Here is a 27,144-nt window from a genome sequence, read left to right on the forward strand (position 1 = left end):
TCGTGTGTGTGCGCGTGCACAAGTGTGCTCTCTGATGCCAGGCATGTTAGATTAACGTTCAGCAACTCTGAAACAACTTTGTATATCACATAATGAATACATATATCTGATTGGTTGAGAGGCCAAGAAATAGACGTTGCATTACTATTAAGTGTATAGAGAAACATACTGAAAACAATATCCTTCAGCCGCATGTGTGGATTTTTAATGAACACCTCAAATTCACGTTTTAAAACAGAAGATTCGTTTACATAAAAACTTACCGGATGGAATCCAAAAACCAAACAGTTGCTCTTGCCATATTTGTAACTGCAGGTTATGTGATGTCTTTGGTCTCCTGTGAGCTTGCTGTTTGGTGCTATTTGGATAGAATAGATTTCAGCTTGCTCTTTCATTAGAACATTGTTAATTCTTTTATGGTAACATTAGATACATGTCTTTTTGATAGCTTGGAAAGGAGATACAATATTAAAGTACACTGGATGAAACTAGCATCCTATTTTCCTTTATGTGTTAATTGCTGTAAGTATAAAGGACCACATACATTCTCTAATTAGTTAATGAAGACAAGTTAGTTGGGTAAACCGCTAGCAGATAAGAAAAAATATTTCTGATCTAGAAATCACATTTATGTGATACAGACTTACTGATCACTGTTAAAAGTTTCATAATTACTTTAAACGTTTAGATGAAATAGAATATTGAATATAAATTAAACACAAATGACCCATTTTATCACTGACACAATGTTTATACACATGGGGCCTGGGTCACGATATATACCAATACGGATTTTTAAAAACTACAGTGTCATTTCTCTCTGATAGCTATATTGACTTATTTTAAGTGTTTCTATATTGGGTTTGAGACAGGTGGAGATTTTTGGGCCATCTCATGATTCTGCAAAGATACCCTGTTCATTTGCATCATCCTCTTTGTAAGTGTGTGGTTCGAAACATAAGAGAAGTTAAGAGGGTAGACTACATGACATTTTCACAAAGCTGCAGTTAGTAAGTGATGAATAAAAATTTCCATATTCTGTTTTACTTTGTCACTGTTTCCTTTGGTCATAACTCCATAGCATGAGGTAAATGTATTAAACTGTACTGCAGTGAACCAGTATTGGGTAATATATAGTGCTCAGTCTAAAGACACCAAACAGGACTTAACTCACATACATCGTGTGTGTGTGTGTGTGTTTCTTCCAGAAGTTTGTACCGCTTAAACCCCCTCACCTATTTCGCCCTTCCTCCCACCCTCCCCCTTAAATGGATACAGTTTGGCAGGACTGAGGCTGCCAGAAATCTGGGGTTACACGTTTGCTTTCTTTATCCTAGACAACACGGCTTCCATTCTCACCAGGAGAAACGGCTTCCGGAGACAGGAGCAGTCTGTGTACTACCTGCCCATCTTCATCGTGGACAGTGGTTCGCCTTCCCTCAGCAGCACGAACACCCTCACCATCCGCGTCTGTGACTGTGATGCCGACGGGGTAGCCCAGACCTGCAACGCGGAGGCCTACGTCCTACCTGCCGGCCTCAGCACCGGAGCCCTGATTGCCATCCTCGCCTGTGTCTTGACGTTACTGGGTGGGTACAGTTTCCAGTGCTTTCTCTGCAAGAGCAGTCACACCAACCCTGCATGCACCGTGACCCTTCTCTTTCCTTTGGCCTTGGGTACCTTTTTGAGAACATACACAAATGTTCCCCTCTATTGTGTTTTGTTCAGTGAGCAACCCATGTTCTTTTGGCCACGCTTTCCAATGGTATATTTAAAACACAGCTCAGAAAAAAAAATACCAATCTCTTTTTTAAAATCGCAGTGAAGATACAGGACTGTTTAAAATTGATTTTTTTTTTCAAATTTACCATGTTGTTTTACAGTACCCTACAGAGTCGTCTATTAGACCAGAATCTTCTCTATGTTGTTTTGATAAGATGATTACTTCAGAAATTATGGCTTTATACGCCCCCTCTTTTCAGAAAAGATGTAAGGAATATTTTATAATTATTCACGAAGTTAAAGAGATTGTAATTCCAGCAGTGCAAAAGTTACAGTTTTCCCAAGAATTAACATATTTAATTGTACTCTCCTGGATTACTTCATTACGTGGTTAAATAAGATTTACAACTTGTATTAGAATTACAGTTTTGTAAGAGATTATGCAGTACGCTTTTAAAAATTGGGAGCTAGCCAACATGGGCATTGGGTAATGGTTTTTTTCCTTAGCTACACTCTCTTTCACAGTGTAACTTTCCACAGCAAGGACAATGAGCATTTACGATTGCATTTGAGACCGTGCTGTGTGTTTTCTAAGGTAAATGGGTCTGATATAATTTGTGAACCCATTTATAATATATTTTTATAAAAGCAGAACTTGGCGATGTGAGTCGTCATTGTGTAATCTTTAAAAACAAGATTTATGGAGTTAGGTAAACCTAGTGTTTATTACTGCTCCCAACATACACTGGTTTTTCACCAGAGGAACATTAATTCTTCTAAAGCTGGCTTCTTAATCTATGAGGGGAAAATAGTAGAACTAGACTCATAAGGTTATTGTCAACCTTAAACGAGACAGTCATGTGCCTACCACATAGTGGACATTCAGTCACTTTTAAGTGTTATTGGTGAAGCAAGTTCCCAACCCATGAGCCAAGCTAAGACCTAGTTACTAACACACTGTCAATGATCTCACACAAATGTAAACTACGTTTTCGATAACTTCAGCTAACCAAATAACTTCACACAGGTGGCAGAAAGTCTCAGAAAATCATTAGACATGGCAATTCCCAGTTAAAGCCTGATGAGAATTGAAAGGACTAGCCTCAGTTTTGAAAAAGATGGAACCATTGCAAAGGTAAATGGTATGTGGATGACTCTTCTTGAACTTAACTTGGCTAGTCTATCACACACCATTTAGATTACATCAGACTTCAAAAGAATAAGGTAAAATTGGAATTCCCAGAATTTAATCATACCCAGCAGTCAATTATCTTTTTTTAAGGCTGTCTAATGAAGCCTGCTTCATTGTTAGAACATACTTTTCCCTTGGACTTAGGGATTCCTTGCAATTTAGGTTGCTTGGTTCTAATTAGTTAAGAATCATTACCTAGCTGTCACTGGTAAGTGAAATTGAGTATTATTAGATTTCATTTTTGCATATAATATATATGAGTATTTGTATGTGTATACATATATCTTAGGGTAAGTTTATAGGTTTTTGTTGATTTCTTCAAAATTTAGTTAACTTTTTTGTTAAATTTAAACATTTTCCTTTAATAGATACCAGATTAGGAATACCTCTTCTCAGGATAAGGTGTTTATGTCTTATATTTTACTGTTTTTTTCTTCTAAAGTTTCTCCAAGTCTATAAAAACAAAAGTCAAAACAGAGCCTATTGTACTGCAATTCATTTTGAAACCATTGGCTTTCTTGTCTTGGTAGGGACCAGTAATCAGCATGTCCAAAAACTGGTATTTCTGTTCAGCACTGAGTCTCTTTGTGCCTTATTTCCTGAGTCTTTAGAAGCAGATAATCGGGACTTTGCATGTTCTTTCGGTTCTGTCACCTCAGTCGTGGACTCTAGGTTTTCACACAGTATGTACCGAAGTCAATGTGACTATTTGGGGTGAGGGTGGTGTGGATGGGACAGCCAGCCTCGCACGGATCATGGCTTCTAGTGCACAAGTAACACATTCTTTCCACCTCAAGAAGTAAGATGAGTCATATTCCTAGACACTCGATACCAGGATTTATAGTTCAACCTTTTTAGGCTTCTGAATAAATATTGCAAGAAAAAAAGAAAGGTAAAAGGGTGGAAATAGGGAAGAACTCCTTGAGAATCTAGGTCAGTTTAGGGATGTTGTGGTCCAGTGAGGTTTTAAATTAAAGCTACTTATAAGATGAGAGAAAGAGATGCCCTGAAGGTTCCAGAATGCTCCTACAGGAAGGCATCACAGAAATCCATTCCAACCCAAACCTCTGCATTTTGCAGAGGGGGAGAGTGAGGTACAATGAAGTTCAAGGATTTCAGGAGTTCATATAACAATGGCGATTATGGCATTTCTCAGCCACTGATTTTTCGATTAATCTACAAAGGAATCGCACCTTGAATATACATTTTTTTTAATGTTCATATGTAGTCCTTTCTTAAAATTGGAAAGTCATGTTGTCTGAAGTTGGTTGTGTTGACTTCACCTCTGTGTCCTTTTATTTTTTTCAACGTTTATTTATTTTTGGGACAGAGAGAGACAGAGCATGAACGGGGGAGGGGCAGAGAGAGAGGGAGACACAGAATCGGAAACAGGCTCCAGGCTCCGAGCCATCAGCCCAGAGCCCGACGCGGGGCTCGAACTCACGGACCACAAGATCGTGACCTGGCTGAAGTCGGACTCTTCACCGACTGCGCCACCCAGGCGCCCCTCTGTGTCCTTTTAATTTCATGGGTGAAATCTTTCCCGACTCTTCTCCCATCCCCACTTTGTTCTCACCCTTTCTGACTTATTTGCATGGGAATTCTCTGAATGAAAGACATGATCCCACAGAGCCTGAAGCTTCCTTTCCTTCCACTGAATACAACTTGAGTGAGAGAGATTATGGTCGTAGTCAAGGTTCATGAGAAAGTTATCAACGAGATGCAGTTATTTTGCCAGTAGAGACATTTCATCAATATATGGCAAGATCCTTTAGTATTCTAATGTCTGACTAAATATTTTGCCCCAAAATTTGGTTACACATTTTGATCATAAACTCATAATTGTTGACATGTGTGCTTATTTTTCAACCAGGCTGAAAGCACTTCAAAAAAGTTTTTATGAACGACACTAACTTACTACTTCAGTGGATTTTGAGAAGTGAGCAGACAGAATTTCAGTTGCTTTAAACATGGATTTGGGGCACGTGGGTGGCTCAGTCGGCTAAGCATCCAACTTGATTTCAGCTCAGGTCATGACTTCACGGTGGTCGTGAGACCGAGCCCCATGTCAGGCTCTGTGCTGACAGAGCAGAGCCCGCTTAGAATTCTGTCTCTCCCTTTCTCTGCTCCTTTCCTGCTCGTGTGTGCTCGCTCACTCTTCCAAAATAAAAAAAAAAAAAAAAAATAGGGTTTCAGTATTATTGCACATCTATCCAAAGACTGTTATAGCCAGTTTCTTCATTAGTCTGCACAGTTACTTTGTTAGCTTGTGCATTTTCCTGCACGTTGAAACTGTCACTGAATTTACTATATTCAGTTTTGTTTTTCCCTATTTGGACCATTAGGTCCAAGTAATTGAAGTCCTATAACACCCCCTCTGGCTCTTTGCTCTTCAGCCACAATTGGGATTTGTTAGACTGGCCCAGCTTCAGTGCAATAAGACATTTGTAGAAAACACTGCTTACCACATGGAATTCAAGTTCAAGTTCTTCCAGTGTGCCCAGGATGGCCAGCTTCACATTCAGCTGTCATGCATCTTTTCACTTTTCCTTCCTGACGTACGAAGTGTTGAAGTGTACTTGCTCCCCTGTGATTCTGGCCACTCATGGTTTTGTTCAACAGGAAAATATATTCCCAGTTTTGTAAGTGACAATATTACCTAACTAAAAAAAAAATGCGGAGAATATGATAGCACTATGTAAAAGACTGAGCCCCATCATAATCTATAATGATCAAAAGTACTTGATACAGCAGTCCTATTGATAATAAAGGACTGAAGTAGCCAATTTACGATGGCACACGTTCCCCTCTCAAACGCAAGCATAGTAAAAAATGAATTGCATTTAATAAGCTCATACTAAGAGCTAGCCGTTAGTTATGTGCTTTACAAACATGGTCCGATTTAATTCTCGTAACACGCATTTCCTAGGCAGGTGTTAGTAAGCAGTCGTATGCCCACTTTTTTATATGAGAAAACTGTAAATTGGAGGAGACATGCACAAAGTTATAAGGTGTCAGAGCCAGGACTCAGACACAGGCGGGCCTGGCTTCTGAATGTCCTTTATAAGGTATGTTTCCCTGTGTGTTTTCCCGTGTGAAAGACTTGTGTGTCTCTGGGAAATGCCTACAGATCTGTGGGTGTCACAGCCCACGTACTGCCAAATTAGAGCGAGCAGAATCTTTGATCTGCTTTACACAGCAGCTTTATCGCTTCTTTGGTTACCTCTGAGTGTCTAATTTACAGGATCTTCCAATTACTTCCAACCTTGAGAGAACGCATCGAGAATTGTGTATGATAAATTTGAGATGATACTGCATTATCGCCAAAATGTATAGTATACCAGTTGTCTTTGTACACACAATATTCACTTTACTTAGGTCAGTTTTATCGCTATCTTGAGACTCAACTTGCACACTTAATGGAGAGGCCTCTGTGATACTTTTGGGGAAGTAATGGGAAGTTCGGTTTGAGTTATAATGAAATTTTTCCCTTTCTTGAGACATGGAAAACAATGTCTCTTTGGTGCAGGTGATTTGCAGAACTCTAGGTGGGCACATTCATTATTCTAACGGACTGCTGGCATTAGAAATCGAATAGAATTATTAAATCCTGAACAGTTTTCCTATATCCCTACCTCTCCTCCCAATTTAGTCCCTACTTCCATGTTGGTTTTTTTTTTTTTTTGAGGGGAATCAGTCATCCTTTACTTTTCTTTCTTTTCCATGCCCCACAGCCAATCAGTATCCCCAAATATGAATTTTACTTTATTGATCCTTGAATCTATGCTATTCTCTGCCTTGATGTTGCACATGATTTTGCCCAGGGCCCATCGTCGCCCTTCTGGATTATGGTAGTCATTCCAGTCTCTACCAGATGCCAATCTGTCAACATCCCAGGCAGAGTAATGTTTTGCAAAGCAAATGTGACTGTGACACAGCCCAGCATAAAATAAAATTTCCATGGCTCCCAATTGTCTACAGACAAAAATCACAGACTCTGTGACCTTACTGCTCCCTCCCAGTTCAACCTTCAGCCAAATGGCGGAGCTGCTCTTAGACTCCTCGTGATTTGCCTTAACCTACTCTTAAATGACTTGCTCCTTCTGCCTGGAACACCATTCTCCTTTTTTGCATCGGAGTCGACTTTGGGTACTGTTCCTGCATACCCCATAGCACCTTGTTTATACGAGAGCATCCTGCAAGGCTGACTCACCTGTTTCATTAGTTTGTCTATCTCCTCGAGTAGATTCCTGCTTTTAGAGGCAGGGGCTGAGCATTATTTGATCATTATATATGTAGCATCTCATAAAATGCTGATATGACATGTAGAGGGTGTTCCATACCCTCCTGTTGAATTAGACCATGGAAGATTTTAATGTACTCATTAGTGGAAAAGAATGTTTGATTTAGTTTTGTCTTTATCCGTAAGTAGTATCTCCATTGGACCCAGATTTTCCCATTTCCTTAGATGATATGATTTTAAGGCATTTTTTTCCCAAATCCAGCCTATTTTTTTCTATAAAGTGGATATGGCACACATTTAAAATATTTAAATTCTATTTTCAGTGTAGTAATCCCAAGATCTATAAGGGCTCAAGAAAAAATAAATCCGAATATATGATTTTCCAAATCTGTCTAAAGACAGAGAAAATATTGCAGCAGACATTTCAAGGATACTGCATTTGTTGTTAAAATTCAGTTCAAATTTTAGTTAAAAATGCTATAGTTGATAGCTAATTTACCTCAATCACATGCTGGGATTTTATCACATATAAATCTTCATTTATTCTTTATGACTATAAATAATAGAGTGGGTTCATAAGTACAAGTTCAAATTCTAGCCTCCTATTACTGAGCATCTGCATATATCTCTTATTCTACAGCACATAGATCCAGACAAAATGACAAGTTGAATTTTCTCATCCCTTAGATCTTAGCTTAGATGTCACTTGCAATGACATCCGCCTTTGATCACCAGACTGCACTAGTACCCCTGTATTTTTCCTATCATTTCACTTTTTTAAACATAAATTATTTCTTTTCCTGAAACATTTCAGAAGCATCAAATGTACCTACATAAAACCCAAATGGTTCTCATGGCCCACAAAGCAAGACATGTTCTGACACCTGCTTGCCTCTTGAAGTTATCAGGCTAAGCCTTCACTCAGCCTGTAGGAAGAGATGCACAGCTACCTTTCCATCCATTTCAAACATGGCACCCTGTTACTGAGAAATTCTTCCTGAATCCCTTCACCTGCTGGGCTCACACTCCCCTTTATGTCCAGACTCAGTGTTACCTTCTCAGGGGGACCGTCCTCACCTACTGATTAAATTAAGAGCCATTCACAACCAGATTCTTTTTTTTTTTTTTAATTGAAGTATACTTGACCTACAGTGGCCTATTAAAGTGTACATTATAGTGATTTGATACGTTTCTATGAAGTGAACCCCATGATAAATGTAGTTACTGTATATCACCGTAAAGTTGTTACAAAATTGACTGCATCCCCTGTACATTTCCATGCCTTAATTTCTAACTGAAGGGTTATACCACTTAGTCTCATTCACCTATTTTGTCCACCTCCCAGTCACTTCTCACTCATAACCAACATTTTGTTCCCACCGAGTCTGTTTCCATTTAGGATGTAATTCTTTTTATGGCTGAACATTCCATTGTGTGTGTGTGTGTGTGTGTATTTTTTTTTTCCTGTGCGAGAGAACACTTACAATATGGAGGTTCCTCAAAACATGTGTCTCTTTGAATTGGTGTTTTCATTTCCTTTGCATAAAGACCCAGAAGTGGATTTGCTCAATCTTCCTTTTTGAGGAACCTCCAGATTGTTTTCCGTAATGGCTGCACCAGTTTGCATTCCCACTCGCAGTGTATAAAGTTTGTTTGTTTTTCTCTACATCCTTACCAACAATTTTTTTTTTTTGACAGTTGCCAGTCTGACAGGTGTGAGGTCATCTTATTATGGTTTTGAATGTCATTTTCCTGGTGATTAGTGATGTTAAGCATCTTTTAGTGTGCCTGCTGGCTATCTGTAGGTCGTCATTTGAAAAAATTATTCAAGTTTTCTACCCATTTTTATTTTATTTTTCATCTATTTATTTGAGAGAGTGGGGAGAGGGGCAAAGAGAACCTTTTTTTTTAAATGTTTAGTTATTGTGAGAGAACATGAACAAGTGAGGGGCAGAGAGAGATGGGGACAGAGGCACTAGGTGGGCTTGCGCTGACAGCAGGAAGCCCGACATGGGGCTCGAACTCACGAACCACGAGATCGCGACCTGAGCCAAAGTTGGACGCTCAACTGCCTGAGCCATCCAGGCACCCCTGTTGTAGTTTTTTGTTTTATTAGGTTCTTTTATAGGTTTGGTTTTGGTTATCATGTGTTTCACATACACCAGTGTTATAGCAGTCTATTTTAAGCTGATAGTTGCTTAATTTCCAATGCATTCCAGAAGTATGACAGTTGAGGGCCCTGGGTGGCTCAGGGAAGCGTCCAACTCTTGATTTCAGCTCAGGTCATGATCTCATGATTGGTGGGATGGAGTCCCTCACTGGGCTTTGTGCTGACAGTGTGGAACCTTGGGATTCTCTCTCTCTCCCTCTTTGTCTTCCCCTCCCCTGCTCATACACTCTCTCGCTCTTTCTTTCAAATAAACTTTAAAAAATATTAATAAAAATAAAAGTACATTTGTACTCCCCCCAGCACACACACATTTTATGTGGCTGATAACATATTTTACATCCTTTTGTTTTTTTTAATTTTCATACTAGATTTTTAAGTGGCTGATTCACTACCTGTATTATTTGCCTTCATTGGTGAGATTTTTTTCTTTCATATATTTTCTAATTTTTAGTTATGGCCTTTTCCACTTAAATCTGTTTTTAATTCCTTTCTTTTAATGCGTATTTTGAGAAAGAGAGTGTGAGTGAGGGAGCAGCAGAGAGAGTAGGAGAGAGAGAATCCCAAGCAGGCTCTGCACTGTCAGCAGCCCAATATGGGGCTCAGTCCCACAAACCGTGAGATCGTGACCTGAGCCAAAATCAAGAATTGGATGCTTAACTGACTGAGCCACTCAGGCATGCCTTAAGGAAGACATTTTAACTTTCTTTGGAAGTCTGTTTTAGTGGTGGTGAACTTTAGTTTTTGATTTTCTGGGAAACTGGGGATCCTTGGTCACGTCATGTCGGGGCTGCCTTAGTGGGATGGCTGAAGCTAGAGCAGATGTGAGCTGGGGGGGGGGTCCCTGGGCATGCCATGCTTGGGGCACCATGACCCAAGAGTTGAAGCCAGAGCAGGGGGTGCCCCGGGCAAGCTATACAAATGCCTGCGATTCCTTGTCATGAAACCTGTGTATTTCTTTTAGATCAGTTATCACAATTGGTACATCTGTTTATTTGCTTTGCTCAAATTTAAGAACACCTTGAGAGTACTGATCTTAACCTTTCTTTTAATCCAGTGTATTCCCAGGGCCCAATAGAGCAAAGGTAGAAGGAAATGACTTTTGGGATGAATTTGTGAATAGTATTTAACACGTCCTGTTCACTTTCCTGTCTTTGCCACTTATGTTAAGCTTCTCGAGAATCATTCTGGTGTCTCTATTTTACCATCCAATAAATAGAATAGTATAGATAGCAAATAACTAAATAAAGAGGGAGTTAGCAAAATCACATGAGTACAAGTAAAATTTGCTTTTAGTGTGCAAGTTATAGGACTCAAATTTTAGCAAGACCCAGAGATATAGGCGTTAAGTTGCATAAGACTTCGTTATAGTAGTTTAACACATATCACCTATTATTGTGCTTACTGTATATATTTTTAAGACTTTATAAACTTAATCTTTGTAAAGTTACTATAAGATAATTTTTATGAGTTGATTTCTATTATCTCCATTTTGGAGAGGAGGAAACTGAGGCAGGGCTAAGTAAAATATTTTATGTAAGCCCACATATTCAGTCAATAGGGGCAGGGATTCAGTGTAAATGTGGATTTAGGGACAGGATTTGAGGTACATTCCAGGAGTTACACTATATAATAATTGGTTCATTACAGTGGTGGAATGAGCAAGAGGTAAATACAAGGAGGAAGTGAAATTCAAGGCAAAGGTGACCTGGAAGTTTCTAGTTTGGGGTTCAGGGATCTTTCTGAGGAAAGAGCACAAAATATGAAACAGATTAAAGTAAATGGGTTTAAACCTGAAGAGAGACATTTGTACAGAAAGGTGTAAGCTAAGTGATGGTAACATTAAAAAATTATAATTGCCATATAAGAAGTATTTACCATAGTCCGAGCAACCCATACATTTTCATTAATAAAAATCACAAGCGGTCATTTATGAATATGATCTGGTTCATTTAGAGAGACAGATGGGACGTTTATATGTCAGAGAACTCACCAATTGCCATATATAGAAAGTAGTCGAATTCTTGCGTTTCACTGAGCTCATGTAGAAAGAGTATTCGATGAAAAGGGAAGAAGCCAAGTACAGAATTTGAGGAAGATTTACCATAAGTATTACCCTAGAGAAGATCAGCTACCAACAAACCATGATTTGAGAGGAGAGAGTAAAAAAGATTTTTTTTAACTATAAGAATTTCTGTAACATTGTATTAAAACAAAAAACTCACCCATATCATGTTTCTGCATTGAAGTTCTACTTCAAATATGATAGATATGCCATGTAAACATAGAGCTGACTAGTGCCCACTGGATTGGGCAACCGTCAAGGTCATTGGTAACCTTAGTCTTGGAAATAACAGAAAAATTCAGATTTCTCTGGTTTCAGAGCAATTAGGATATAAGAATGTGGAAATATGAAATAGCTGCTTTTATAAAAAAAAAAAAAGTCAATAAAATTGAGTGCCGTTGAAGATAAATCATTGATTAGCAAACTGTCACTTAATGACCTATTTTTTTGTGGTGGGAGTATGGAGCTCTGGGGGAGTTCCAGGCATGGAAAAAGTGGTGGGAACTTGGAAGTGATGCTGAAAAGAACTAAGATGTTTCTCTGTCATGGTTGTTTCTGATCTGAAGCCACCAAATTAAAAGAAAATTCATGAAATGTAATTAGTGCCAAATAGAGAACGTGTAACAGATTTTCAGTAATAGTGGTGCAAATCAAGAGGATCAAAAGACAGTGAAGAGTTAAAAAGTAGTTATCGAAGGGCTAAGTTCTACGCGCACATGGATAGAATAAGCATTTACAAATTAGTGAATGTGGATATAGATTATACTAGCAGATTTTTCATTTAAAGTAGGTCATTTTTCAGTTACACCTAATAGACACAGTAATAATTGTAGTACAATAGCTGTTTTGCTGTTCAATGCATCATTTGGCCATAAAATTTTAGAGTAGCGTACGTCAAGATCGTACGCAATTAAGATTTTTCTAGTATTTTTGAATCTTTATTTTGTCCGAAGACGTAGGTTATGGTTCACAAGTGTGAACTACATCAATTTAAACTTTCAGGGAGTAGCCTCATTAGTAAAAATAACAAGAAACACCTGAAATAAATGCTAACAACAAATTGAGCTATTAACAAACTAATATAATTTTAACATGTTACCAAAGTATGTTTTTTTTTTCACTTTAACAATGTCTTGAGTGTCACATGTGCATTTTACACGAAAGCACATCTCAATTCGTGTTTCAGATAGGAACAGCCAAACTTCAAATGCTCAAAGCCACAGGCAGCTAGTGGCTGCTGTGTTAGCAAGCGAGGATTTAGACAATTTTACTGACTAATAAGAAATTCTGATGATTCAGAGAGATCCGTAGAGAAAGTAGTGTTTCTAAGTGATGGTGGCTTATCCTTCACGTCTTAAATCATGTTTTCTCTTTTGTGAGACTTCTCTGAGCATTGTGGGCAAAGTACCCCTTTCCATACATATTTACCTAGCATATGTTACTTTGCTGTATAATCTATTGCATAATAGTTATTTGTATACAAAATACTGAACTTCATAATGCCGAGATCCATTTGCATCTCTCTCCAACCCCTACTTTATTAACTTAACAAGACTTATTGAGTGCATATTTACTATCAAATATTGCTTTTTTGTGTTTAAAATAACAACTGTGGGGAATAAACACACTGACGGTATAGGGATTCCAGTTGTAGAAAATCAATTGCCCGGTAAAAAAAAAAAAAAAAAAAAGTGAATTAAAAGTAATTTAGGTTTTAACCTTTGGTGATAGTCTCTAAACAACAGGTTGAACTTTACAAAGTGATGCCAAACAGGTACAAAGACTTCCACTTTGATTTACAAAAAGAACCTTTCATCGAGGTCTCAGATGGAAAAGAACTGATTTGATGGTAGTTTGCATGACTGGGTGCTTTAAAATGAACTTGGCTCAAAATTTGAAATATGCTAAAAAAATAAATACATTCAGGTAAATGGTTTTCCTTTAATATAAGTAGGCTTATCAAGCTGTGGTAGAACTTGTACCACATCAGCAGCGTTCTGCCAGGTTCTGGGGACCAAAACCGGATATTGAGAATTCTGGTGTTTGCAAGCTTAGAACATCCCGTGCAGGGGATTCGGGGATGACCACTAGGTGTTGAACTCAGTAGCTGAGAATACACTGTAAGCGTTTCAAGAGCTAATCTGGTTGACTTTTCAAGCGTCTGCCGTCTTTCAGAAAACAAGACACTTGATGATGCAAGTGTATTAGAGAGGGGGCCTCTTAATCACAGGGGCCAGTAACGCTGTGGTTGACCTCTAGGAAGCGTGGCTGGTTCCACTGAAATGCTGCCAAGATGATTAAGTGAAAATGGATATGTATCTGGCATAGGCCACGGTGACGTTGAGACTATAGGAGCCCGCTAATTTACAGGATGCTGTGTATTTTACACTTCTGTATTTTTCTCCATCTTCCCTTTTCTTTCTTTCAATGTGGGAGAATGGTGCTGTTCTCGTATGTATGCTTCTTTGCACTGGTGGGTGTCTGCACTTTCTCACAGTGAACTGCATTATGATTTATACTGTATTTCTCTTTGTAAAGATACAGCTACCAAGTTGGAGCTGCTTGGATGCAGGGATCCTCCCTTATCAGGATTTTGCCAATAACCAGCACCACAGCCGACGTACCGGGATACTCAGAAAATGTCGAATGTTATAAAACTGAATTCTAAAACCAGAAATTTTAGTTAACAGTATGCTTTGGCTGCTGCAATAGCATTGTAATTGCTTTGCTAACATCTACGCTGCCCTTCTTCCTATCCTCAGTCCAATCTGAATTATATTGTTTTTGAAAAACTAATATGATCATACCATACCAGCCTCAGACCGCATTGGTTATCTCCACCTTTCTTTGCTCCACAGCTTTGTTGACTTCCGACGTTTGCTGACTGCTCGCTTGTACCAAGAGTAACCTTCCATATCACCTCTCCACCGTCACCCCCACCCCAGCCTTCAGTGACCCTCACTTAAATCTGCCTTGCATGGGTCTGTTTCTTCTACTGTGGATCTTGAAAAGATCATGTTTCCCTCTTTTGCAATAATTATCCCACTTCTACATTGACATTTAGTTGTCTCATTATTTGATGGATATCTGTCTTCCCATTTAATTATAAGTTCCTTGAGGAAACTAATTGTGTCTACTTCTGTGCTCAACATTATATCATCCTACCTAATGCCTACAAGAAATGGTTAATGCACATTGGTTAAACATATATAAATTCATGAGCCACAGACCCATTATAACTTCCACGTGTCTAGACTAAATCTTTCTTTATGCCTCCACTCAGAAGTATCCTTCATATGACAGAAAAGACATATGAGGAAAACCTCCTAAACTATATAATCTTGTGCTTACTTAAGCAGAAAATATTCTTTTTAATGCAGGGATTATCTCCATAGACCCTGAAGAGCAGTTAATACTTGTTCTACGTAAAGGTTAAATTTTATTTTTTATATGTGCTCATGTAGTTAGAAATTAATATTCTCCTAAGTCATTGAAATGTTAAATTCTCTAACCTTCTAAAACACTTCATTTTTTTCCCAGCTTGAGGCAAGACTGAGAAATGAAATAAACTCTATAAGATACTAATATCCTTAACAGGTACTGAACCTACGAGCTGACACATTCCGTGGGTTCTGTCATGTTTCACTTTTACTGAACACTACACTTGAGCATCCAAAAGTAAGTTTATCAGCAGAAAAAATAACATTTACAGGGGTGCCTGTGTGGCTCAGTCGATTGGGCGTCTGACTTCAGCTCAGGTCATGATCTCATAGTATGTGAGTTCGAGCCCCACATTAGATTCTGTGCTGACAGTACAGAGCCTGCTTGGGTTTCTCTTTCTCTATCCCTCCCCCACTCCCACTTGCCTGTTTTCTCTCTCTCTTTCTCTCTCAAAATAAATAAACTTACATTTACAGCAGAATATAAGAAATGGTGGTTTTATGTTATTTATATATAATGTATAAATCTATATAACATATGTATATAACATAAAACATTATATATCATATACCATATATATAAATGACAAGGTTCATTATATGAAGAGAATTGAGAATTTTGAAATATTTTGCCTAAATACTGATTTAAATTAAAAGTGTATCTAATTATCACCTAATTCTTACCCTCTTCATAGCCTCATTCACTCTTATGCCCATCCATTTCTTCCATCCTCTGCATTCGGTTGGATATTTGCTCTGCCTCATTTTCCTTCCGACATGTCTTAGAGATTTCTCCTGTCCCTCCCTCCACCTGTCCCCCCATCATGGCTCTCTCGGATACTCACTTTCCATTCTCTCTCTTAATCTGACTTCTCCAGTAATATGATATGGCCCGTCTTTCTGTTTCAATTACTTACATTTGGGTGTAGGGGAACTATGTAAAAAAGTTTCAGAAGCTAAATTTATACATAAATCTAAAGTGTTATTTACTCGTATGTGTTAAAAGGTACTGGTGTGTCTTTCTCGGAACTAGCAAATGGTCACTTGAGCTCTTGGCTTGTGTCTGAATTACCTTCTATGGAAGTACTAAGCTCCTAGTGTTCTAGAAAGTGCACCGGCTTTGAGGCCGATGGAACTAGAGAACACATCATTCCTACCTACTGCATTTACTTCATGACCACAGGCAGGTTGTTTCAGATGCCTAAGACAGCTGTCAAACAAGAACATAACATCCCCCAGAGAGCTATTCTGAGGGTCAAACGATAGACCTTGTTTGTAGACCTTCCTTTTTCACTCTACTGCCTTTTCTGTCTCTCATTTAATCTTTAGTGCACGTGCCTTGCCATAGATTTGCTGCACTTTCTACTTTGTACCTAACTTCATTATTTCTCCTCGGTCAGAGGAGAAATTTTGAGTTGATGTTCTTAGTTGACCAGAAGGTAACAATGAAAACTTCACTTTGGCACACAAACAAGTACCTGGCATTCTGCTAACTCTATTTACATTCCCTCCCCTGCCTCCTCCCCCCACCCCCTCCCAGTCTCTACCCTGGACCATTTGCCTATAATTATCACATGTGGCTAGGCTCAGTAAATTCGAGTACTTGCCCAAGATCACCCAGCTAACTAATATGTGAAAAGGCTGGGCTTTTTTTCAAGGCCCACACCAGCACGTTACAACAGAAAAGGACTTATTTAAAAGTAAGTGCTTAGAACTTTGTTTAAGCAGATTGAGACAGGATGGACTAGGTCTCACCTAGTCATTGCTTTTAATCACTCTGAATTACAGTGATGTCTTTCTTGGTTTTATTTATTCTGTTTTATTTTCAAATGTATTCTTAATGCCAAACTAAGACCTTAAGATATTGTAAATATAAATATTTCAAATGTCTTTTTTTAAATAGGCTGAGAGTAATGGTTACTTTGGGCTTTTTAGATCTTCAAGAAAAAAAAATTGGCTGATGTAATAAAAAGGTAATTTAAGATAATTCTTTAATTTATATATTTTGAACTCCAAAATTCAAGAATATTTTTTTTCACTCTAACTAAATCAAGTACCAACGAAATCTGATATGTTCCCAATTCATCTAGCATTCTGTCACTCATAGCCTAAGCAGAGCAGAATCTTTCTTAGTAGCGTGTACTTATTGAAAATACAAGGAGTATATTCAGGTGGTTTAAAACCAGTAACAGCCAGTGTACCTGTTGTCCTTTGCTTTCCAGTATAACCATGTGCTTTATTAATTATTCTGATAAATCTCTTTTTGGCTAAGCTGAAAATCTCACGAGCTATAATCTCTTTCCGGGTCTAACGCATAAAGACCAAGTTCAGTATTTCTTCCTGAAAGTGAGACTCAGTTTACTATAGAAAAGCTTTTTTAATCTTCATATATGGTCTGACATACTGGATTTTATTTAACAGCAGAGTTTCTTAGACAAGTACTAGGCATTTCTTCAAAGAACCTGACCAAATGCTAAAATCCATTTCCTTCTGAAATTGCTGTTGTTAAATTAGACCTAAAACATTTATGAAAGTCATTTTGCCTTTCCAGCAATTAAGGAGTTCAAAAAAAAAATCCCTTTGTGTTGCATAGCTTTGAAATCATTATAGTTCTCCTGAACTGGCCCTTCAATTTGCTCTATCAAATATTTCGCAGGTTGCCTTAAAGCGGGAGACATCAATTCTGAACAGGTGTTGAGAAGGGTTTCTTGATGTATAAAAGTGTCCTTATTTTAAACGCATTTTGGCAATTTTAGCACGTCTGCCGCTGTGAATTCCCATGCACGTAGGTGGCCAACTCATTTCGCTTTAAAGAGCAGAAAATCTGTAAGTCGGGATCATAGGCCTGATTTCACCATGATGAAGGGGCAGGTGGGCATTTACTGAAACCTGCTCCTTTCCTGTCTCGTTTTAGTGTTGATCCTCCTCATCGTCACCATGAGAAGACGGAAAAAAGAGCCTCTCATTTTCGATGAGGAGAGAGATATCCGAGAAAATATTGTGAGATACGACGATGAAGGTGGGGGAGAGGAAGACACAGAAGCTTTTGACATGGCTGCACTGAGGAACCTCAATGTCATCAGAGATACCAAGACCCGAAGGGATGTGACTCCAGAAATTCAGTTCTTGAGTCGACCGACTTTTAAAAGCATCCCAGACAACGTCATCTTTCGAGAATTTATTTGGGAGAGGCTGAAAGAAGCTGACGTGGACCCCTGTGCTCCCCCCTATGACTCCTTGCAGACGTACGCGTTTGAAGGAAATGGCTCAGTGGCTGAATCGCTCAGCTCCTTAGATTCCATCAGCTCGAACTCTGATCAGAATTACGACTACCTAAGTGACTGGGGGCCTCGCTTTAAACGACTCGCAGATATGTATGGCACCGGCCCCGAGAGTTTGTACTCATAGCCCCGGAACCTTAATCTGAAATGTACTGGAGAAAAAAAATAAATAAATAAAAGCAAAAACAAAACAAGGCAAAACAACGAGACAAAACAAAACAACCCACTACATACAGAAAACAAGAACTCGACTTACTAGAGAGAACGGTTGTACATATTTCTCCATTTTTAACTGTTTGGGCTTTGGCCTTGGTGAAGTGTATCTCCATTAGACTTACCCAAGGGACTGCACTGACCACAGACTCTGAGCATTCGAAGGCTTTTTGATAAAACGACATGCTCAGTGGTTTGTGAATAGATAGCAACTCTCAGATACCTGCAAAGCACCTAACCTCTATGAGCAAGTAGTGCCCTGTGTTGTCCGTGACCCAAGCGTGCCCTGTACAAACCTTCACGGTACTGCCAGTGAGAAGAACAACACACGATGTGCCATTGAAATGTCCTAGAACTTCTCGCGACTCAAAACTCGGGACCAGTATAATTTGCGGTGATGCTTTTCGCTTGCTAGATTACAGAATCCAGCGCAAGTTTACTGCTGCTGGTTAGCAAATATATTTTATTTAGCAGTATATAAATTCTTAGAAAATCCTCCCCAGTCCTCCAATACAAACCGATAAAATTTGGTTTCAGGCAACATAACCCGTTGTTTAGCAAATAAATTACGAAGGGTTCCAAATAAGAAAAAAAAAAAAGGTAAATCATTCCTTTTGAGCTGCTTGTGGAGGTATGAAAAAAAGTTGCTGTCTATTCATTGATTTTTATTATCTCTTCTGATTTATACAGGAGACTATCTTTTTTTTTATTTCATACATGGTGTTCTATTTATTTTGGAGCTCCAATCTCCACGAAATTCAGGTCCATCTGACTGCCTCATAGAACTAAGCTTGTCAGAACATGCTGATTTTTCTCTAGGCTGAGCTAAATGAAGGGAATGAAGCATGGATATGGAGAAGAAAATAGAGCAGTTGAGCCCTTTTCACATCTCAGAGAGGATCCCAGCTACAAGGACATACAAGATGTTCATCTGAGCCATTAGAATGTACCAAACAGTGGAATAAAATATTTGTATTTTGGAAAGATTTCAGAATTGAGATTTGTTTTGGATGCAAGATTTATTTTTCAAGGTCACAAGTTCTCTATGCTCCAAAGACTTTTGAGAATTTGTTTTCCCCAACCTTTTTGGCTGTAACCGTATTGACTAAAAGACTGTTTATTTTTTTTGTTTGTTTGTTTTTTTAACACTACCTTAATGTAATGTTACAATTTTCAAACTCCGTCTTTAAATTCTGACGCACACACCTTCTTCAAGAACTAACCAAGCAATGTAGAAGGTCCATACTGGTTTAGAGGGTGCCAAGATGAGGAGACCATTTCAAGTGATCATGTGTGTTTAGGATGGGATTCTTAGAATAAGGATTTTATGACTAAAATAATATTTCCACCTATCACTTTTTCCTAGAATAGTACTAGCTTAATGTGCATATACTGAAATAAGAATGGACTTTTTTCTTTCATTTCTCTCTTTCAGAATAATTTATTGGGTTCCTAATCAATCTACAGATAGCGGACCCTGTAGAGGAAATTACATTTTAAAAGTGCTTCTTTCTGAAAGACAAACACTGGAATCAGAATATTCATATTTGGATGACGTGAGGAGAAACCAGGATTCTGTAAACTTACGCTTCATCCTTAGAAATAAAGTAGGTGAAAGTGACCTTCAGCCTCATCACAAAAGAAAGAAGTCAGTCAATCTGACCATCTGCACTCAGTCCTTTCATTTGAATACAGGTTTGTGAACATTGTTGTGGGACTAGATAGATATGCTTCTTGCTGTATTAATATACATGTATGTGAAAAACTCATAACAGTAAAAGATTCTGTTCATGGCTTTTAGTCCCCTATGTAAGTTTTTCGAATAAAAAAAAAATACATAGTACACGTACCCAAGTCCATAAAAGCAGAGTGTGGTGCAGGAACTATGTAGGCGTTAAATCAGCAAGGTGCTGAAAAGACAGTTTTGTAATAATCCCCTGTTGTCTGCAGGAAGGCAGAATCGTTTAGTGCATTTGGATGATGATGTCAAAACTTATTGTTGCACAGATCACTAAATGGAGGTTTGAGTGTATTTTAGAAAAGAATAATCACATCATTCACCTTTGTCTTGTTTTTAAGTATATATATATATATATATATATATATATAAAAACATATCTTTTTATTTTTTTTTCATATCTGCTGATCACAGATTGGGAAAAGAAAAGCTCAAATGTAAATAAAGATTTGAAATTCTTGCCTATACCCACTTGCTCTTTTATGCGTGGACAATGACATCAATACAGATACTAAACTGGATTCAGTGGGATCGTTAAAAAAATACTTGAGATGGCTGAGAGTGTGTCCCTAATTTACATGAAATTTATATGCTTTCTATCTAAGCTTACCGGTAACAGGGGTGAGTTTATTTTAGTTTTTTGGGTTTTTTTTTCCCCCTTCCGAAATCCAGTGCCATATATGATTATCTCCATAACACTTGAAAGGCTATGTTTTAAAACCAGACCCTGTAATAATTGATAAAATAAAAAAAAAAAAATCCACGTTAAACCGAGTCAGGAGATTCTCCAGAAGCATTTAAGTAGATCCCTATTATCTAGTCACTAAAATTCAGTGGTGTATTAGAACCAGCCAGAACCGGCTCCCAAGAACCAATGACCCACGTCTCTTCGCCATCCCCCTTCTAGTGATATCATTTGGTGGGTTGAAGTTAACCATGTAGTAAGATTTAGACCACCATGGAAATAAGCAAATTTTTTTTTCCTGAAGAGCCACTTATTAAATGTTCACCATTTCACTGATTAAATTGCTTTATAAAGGAAACTTTATGATCCTAAGTATAGTATGAATGGAGTATTAAATAATAATCCTTAGAACTACAAATAGGACCCACTTCATTATAGGAAGCAATGGCTTGATAATTTCAAGTGCAGACAGTGGTCTGGAAAGTCCATAAATTTAAATATTTTCCATTTGTCCATATAGGGGCACCATTAGAAACTCAGAGCACACAAAGTAATGCATATTTTTGAACAATTTAATTTCTTAAAAATTTTTGTATTTTATGGGGTGCCTGGCTGGCTCAGTGGGTTAAACATCTGACTTCTGATATGGCCTCAGATTGTGATCTCGTGGTTATGGGATGGAACCCCATGTCAGGCTCCATGCAGAGCATGGGAATCTCTGCTTGGGATTCTCTCTCCTCCTCTGTCTCTGACCTTCTCCCACTCATGCTCTTTCTCTCTCTCACTCTCAAAATAAATAAAAAATATATTTTCATTTTACTTGTTACTGTTTATGTCAAGGAGATATGCCCAGGCCCCAATTCTGAATTATCACAGCATAATTTTAAGTCAGCGTAAAGAATACGAAAACTAAATCTTATCAAGAGAGTGGGCTTTTGCAGATCAAGTCTGAATTATCATTCTGGAGTCACAGGTCAGTTTCTCTGTTAAAGCGATACTCTAAGGTCAACTGCAGACCCAAATTAAGAAGGAGAAACAAGAAAAGATCAGCTCTGTGGAGGCAATGAGGAGATCCTTCTATAAGCAATTACTTAGATGAAGCTGTTAAACTTTCCTTTGACAAGAAGCTCACCGGAGGCTCGGTTGAGGTCAGGTAGCTGCCAAACACAGGCAGGAAGTAATCATGTTCAGGTAACAATGGCTGCCTTTTCACTCCACCCTCTGAGAATGTTTTAAATTATTTTAACTTCATGCACCATTACATTTACTACACTGGATGGTGAGCAGGATCCAGCAATTATTCTCATGTAAAAAGTGTAGTTATGCAAGATACGAGTATTATTTGTGTCACGGGCCACATGTCCAAAGAACTTGCAAATAATTACATCCAAATCGAAAATCCGAGGGAGCTTAAAATAAGTAGAAATATGTTGCAAGAGGCAAAAACCACCTAAATATTTTAAAGTTTTTAAGCACTCGCTGTAAATATCAATCTCCAATTTTCAATTTTGATTTGACGTCGACTGACTTACAAACTGTTTTAATTAACCTGTTTTTAAATCACTATTGAAAGGTTTATTTACAGATGAGCTCATTAAAGTTGATTAAAAGAGAGCTTCAACTTTTAACTCTTTCCAGTCCAGGATGGCTGGCGGCACAGTGTATATGACAATTAGTAGGGAATGAGTTTCATTTGCTGTTAGTCTGTGTTGGTTATCTGGTCTTCATTATGAAGTTTTTAAAAAGTATTCGTAATGTATATTTTATGTATACACGATGGTGTGTGAAAGCTTGGCAGGCAAAACAAATGCAGATGCGTGAGCTGACTCCTCATCGGTACAACCCAAAGAGCAAAAGAAGGAGTAATTGCATTTACGTGTTGAGTGTAATTGAAATTGTTTCAGAGATGGGGATAAGCCCTTGAGAAAAGCGGGACTTGACGCTGATTTGGCAGCCATTGGAAAGTCCATTTCCAGGGGTAATTTTTCAAGCGCGTGGCATTCTGACACTTTTTCTTTGTTACGCTCTCTTGTACAGGCTCAGAGGTGAACTGTAAAAGGTCACGTGAGTGTGTGTGTAGGTGCGCGTGCGCGGGTGTATGAGCTTGGAGGGGGTGGGGCATCGGAAAGACTGTCTGAAGCAATCTTAGAGAACTGGTCTAACATGACCTTGTTAATGCCAACATATTATTGTCATTTGGCAAATTCTTAATAAGCCATAAGATTAGAATACCTGATATTGACTGAAGGGAGCAATATTTTATTCGCTTTAAAATTTTAACTTAAGGAGAAGGATTTTGGTATTAAGGGGAAAGCATTTAGCTGAACTATCTAAATAATTGGCTCATTTTCTTTTTATTGTGTCGATGTGATCTCATTGTTAACACAGACTATGGAGTTTGAATTATTTATTGTGGAATGTCACTGAGCTTTGGCCTTGAGTATCAGTGTGTTGTACTACGAAGTAACCCTGGTCTGTGGTTATAAAATCTGGGTCAGAAGGCAGTTTTGGCACATTTCTGCTATGCCCTGGATGCCATTCTAATTCTCTGAACCTTTATATCTTCATGATTAAAATTGAGTTAATTACTATCCTGTCTGTTTCAAAGGCTTGTGAGCTGATTAATTGAAAGTGCTGTGTAAACTGTAAAATGCTGTAAAAAAAATGTACGGCTTTATTATGGAAAATTATGGAAGTTATATGATAAGGTTGATTATATGTATTGTTACGTGGTAAACACAGATAATGACTGTTTTTGGAAACATGCATTAATGGAAAAAAAAAAAGTATGCAATTAGTATCCTAAATTGGGAAAGCATTTTCAGAGCAAATTGGCATAATTGATTAAAGCCACTCCTCAAAAACAATCATTTTTGTAAGATCTTTAAAGGTGGAGGTATAATTCAAACCAATTCAGTCATTAATAAGAATTAGGGATAGCCGTATGGGCAGGGGATTACAAATAAATAACAATATTCCCTACTCGTGATCATGACGGAGTGAAAGAGGAAGGCCTTCCGCTGATCCCAGCCTCATTACAGATCACAAATATACGGGAACAGAGAAGTACACCATCTTCTAGAACATCCAGAGGAAATACAGTGTGGTTCTAGGGATCCCAAAGGTTTTGTCAGTCATGAGCGACATATGTATAATTAATAATGTATACACTTCAAAGAACTAAGGTACCATAATATTGACTTTACATGAAAACTATCCTGTGCTCTTGTTTTGATGACCTAAAACCACTTCCAATATCTTACAGAAGCTTGCTTATTTTAGCCTTTTATAAACAAAGAAGCCATCAGAGATTAAAAAGTAATATGCATAGGATACTATTGCTTTGTCAGTGATAATCTACTCATAAAATGAGTGCTAATAAACTTTCTACTCAACTTTAGATATTAGTTATCTGGTTATTTGAAGCTCGTATGAACAAGCATTCTAAACATACACATTAATAGCTATGGAATTACTGAGAGTGTTGAGAAGTATGGCATACTCATACTCAAGGACATTAACTCTTGCATTTTTATTGCATTAATTCATGAAATTTTGGTAATCGTTTTTATTTTTATAAGCCATAAAAATGATATGCTCCACTACTGTTTCAAGCTGTATTTTTCTTGTGCGTGGACACTATTTTTTTAACATCAAGATCTGGCATATACATCAAATATGATCAATACTTCAAAAGTAATCAGTTTTATAAAACAGGTATGTAGAAATTGCAATTTATCTGTAATGATTTTATAAGGCAAAAATTAAAAAGGAAAAAAACCTCACTAGACAAATTTAATGTATATTATGTTTCAAATTGCATATACATATTTAACATTGTATATGAGCATACACACATGCCCCCCCAACACAACCTAAATGCTACCTGCTAAATGGAGTAAACGGCTTTTAACATTCTTTCAAGGTAATTATGACTGCTAGATGCAATCTCCATAATTAAATTATGTGGGAATGCTGAAAAATGATACTGTACATTTGTAAAGCTGTTCTTAGATTCCAGGTTTTTTTTATAAAAAGAGAAATGAGCAATTCATGTAAGTAAAATATACAAGATAACTTTCAATGAAACTATTAATGACTATTCATGAGGCTTTATTATAATTATATGAAAAAAATTGAACGCTTTTTCTGCAATGTTTTTACTTACATAAGAGTCAGTTGAATAAATGGATATAGCCTAGTTTTAAAAATGCTAATTCAATTAACCACAAAAATCCATCCTGAAAATGTAGTTCCATTTAGCCTGGGCAATGAGACATCATGCAAAAACTTGAAGTCTGATGTATGTCGAAACCTGAAGAGATGATTTTTGTTCAAATCAAGCACTGCCTTTCAGGCAGATAGTCTGCTTGAGTACTAAGTACTTGAGATTTTTTTAGTAGATAAAGGAAAGTACAGTTTCGTAACAATACAAGTGAATAGCTGTATACAAAATGCCCAATGAATATGAATCAATTTGGGAAACCAGGCAGTGGCATTATGAGAGTTCAGTTTATTGCCACGATTTCTTGATGTGTGCTTTGCTGGGCTTAAAAATATTAAGAAGCTGTGTTGCAAATTAATTGATTGCCGAATAAAACAATTTCCCAAATTCCTGACAAACATCTGTGTCTGCAGTGGCTCACTGTTTAGTCCTGCTCCTCAACGGTGATGGTAATCCCAAATTGACTTCTAATTTTTACGTCTTGACTTCTTGGTACATAAAATGAATTCTGTTGTAGTTAAAGTTTGATGTTTTCTTCTAAGTGACTGATTTTTATGTGAAATCTTGTTAATAAAAATGTTCCAGAGATATGTCATTTTAAGTTTCAGAAAGATCTAATGTAACATGTGGTTTCAACTTGCTTCCAAGCCTGTGAATTGCCCAAGGAAGGCATTGTTATCCCTTTTATAATGGAGAAAAATTGAAACCCAGAATAATTATAACTTATCCAAGAAAATGTGAAAAGTGGTAGAGAAAATAAGAGAAAAAAATATTTTGCCCATTTTCTACTGTCGTAGACCTTCAAAAAAAAACAAAAACACAAACAAACAAACAAAAAAAAAAACATGTTCTGGTTTGTGAGGGTAAGAAGACAGTTGAAACTCATTTCAAAATGAGACTCGCCAATCTTAATTAACCTTTAGATTCCTTGCAAAGAGTGTAAGACTTCTTTATTAAAAAAAATTTTTTTTAAATCTCTAATTGGGGAAATGACATTAAATTGTATGTTTAAAAGTAGCAAGAAAACAAATACTGATATTGTCAGGAATCTGACATTTCAACTCTATTCATCCCCTATTATCTCTCTGAGGGGGTCCATCGACCAAGAATGTACCAGATTGTAGCAGTATGGCAAACTAGATATTCTGAGGGGCACCCTCTCTGCAGATTTCTATACTTTTTATGGCATTGTTGGCTCTCAGGAGTGTAAGGAAAATCGTGAAAAGCCTTACACTTTCACAAAAAGAAAAAAAAAAAAAAAGAAAAAGAAAAAGCTGAATACATTGAAGATGAACTGTAAGCAAACACGAATGCTGAAGTTGCCCTGCAGACAGCTGTCACCCTGTGCTGAACTTGGAGAAGGCAGCAAGACACCTACAATGAAGCCAGCACCCACGAAGGTGTTAATATCACTCGAGGCCAACTGTGCCCTTCGTTCCAGATTGTTGTTAGCCAAATATGAATGAACAATGAAAATCAACAGATGCATGAATGAGAGGTTTCACAGAAACCCCCAAGAACTTCAGATACTGTAATTATCAAAAACAAAAAGCGAGCCATATATAAAATGTTTTGGGAAATAAAAGGGAGAATAACACATGAATAAAGACATTGCCAATCATGGAGGTATACTTGCAAAGGAACCCAAGTGTCCATCTCTAAATTAATAATTCAATCTTGAAGCTAGAAAGCAGATGGGGTACGTGTACTATTTAACACTGCACAAGAGAGACTCAGTAAACTAAAAAATAGATTGGAAGAAATTACCTAGGCTGTGGCATAGCGAGAGGACAAAAAGATGTGATCTATAAATGCACGAGGGATGAGGATAAAATGTGGAGGTCCAGCATCCCTTGACCCATGGTGATCTCTGTTACTCAGAATTTCAACACGATGTTCAATTGCCTTTTTGGACTCCCATCTTCAAATGATGGTTTCACTTTGCCAGAGGCTTCCTGTGCCCCTGACTCTACAACAAGCTATACACTCTTTGTGGTTCACAGTTTCATTTATTTAGCCTGGTGGTCCACTTAACAAATATTGTTATAAATGAAGCCTCAATTCCAGTGAAAATAAATTGTGCACCCTCATCAAAACTTGGGGCATACCTATGAAAAGTGAGCAGGATGCCTAAGCAATGTGAGTTAAAGCTAGATGAATTAAAATTAAGCTC

General features: G+C 37.6%; 1 protein-coding gene across 6 annotated transcripts in view; it reads left to right on the top strand.

The window, feature by feature from the left end:
- The window catches only part of CDH7 (cadherin 7), a 128,690-nt gene extending 103,129 nt beyond the window's left edge, over positions 1-25,561 (top strand). For all 6 annotated transcript variants that reach the window (XM_086683185.1, XM_086683182.1, XM_086683187.1 and 3 more), the window contains 2 exons: positions 1,338-1,589; positions 17,744-25,561. In XM_086683185.1, coding sequence (XP_086539311.1) covers positions 1,338-1,589; positions 17,744-18,237 — 746 coding nt within the window. In that variant the 3' untranslated portion in view covers positions 18,238-25,561. The remainder of the gene's footprint in view (positions 1-1,337; positions 1,590-17,743) is intronic.
- The last annotated feature ends 1,583 nt before the right edge of the window (positions 25,562-27,144 follow it).

Source organism: Puma concolor, chromosome D3 (assembly GCF_028749965.1).
Source record: "Puma concolor isolate L17-30 chromosome D3, mPumCon1.1.hap2, whole genome shotgun sequence".
Taxonomy (NCBI): domain Eukaryota; kingdom Metazoa; phylum Chordata; class Mammalia; order Carnivora; family Felidae; genus Puma; species Puma concolor.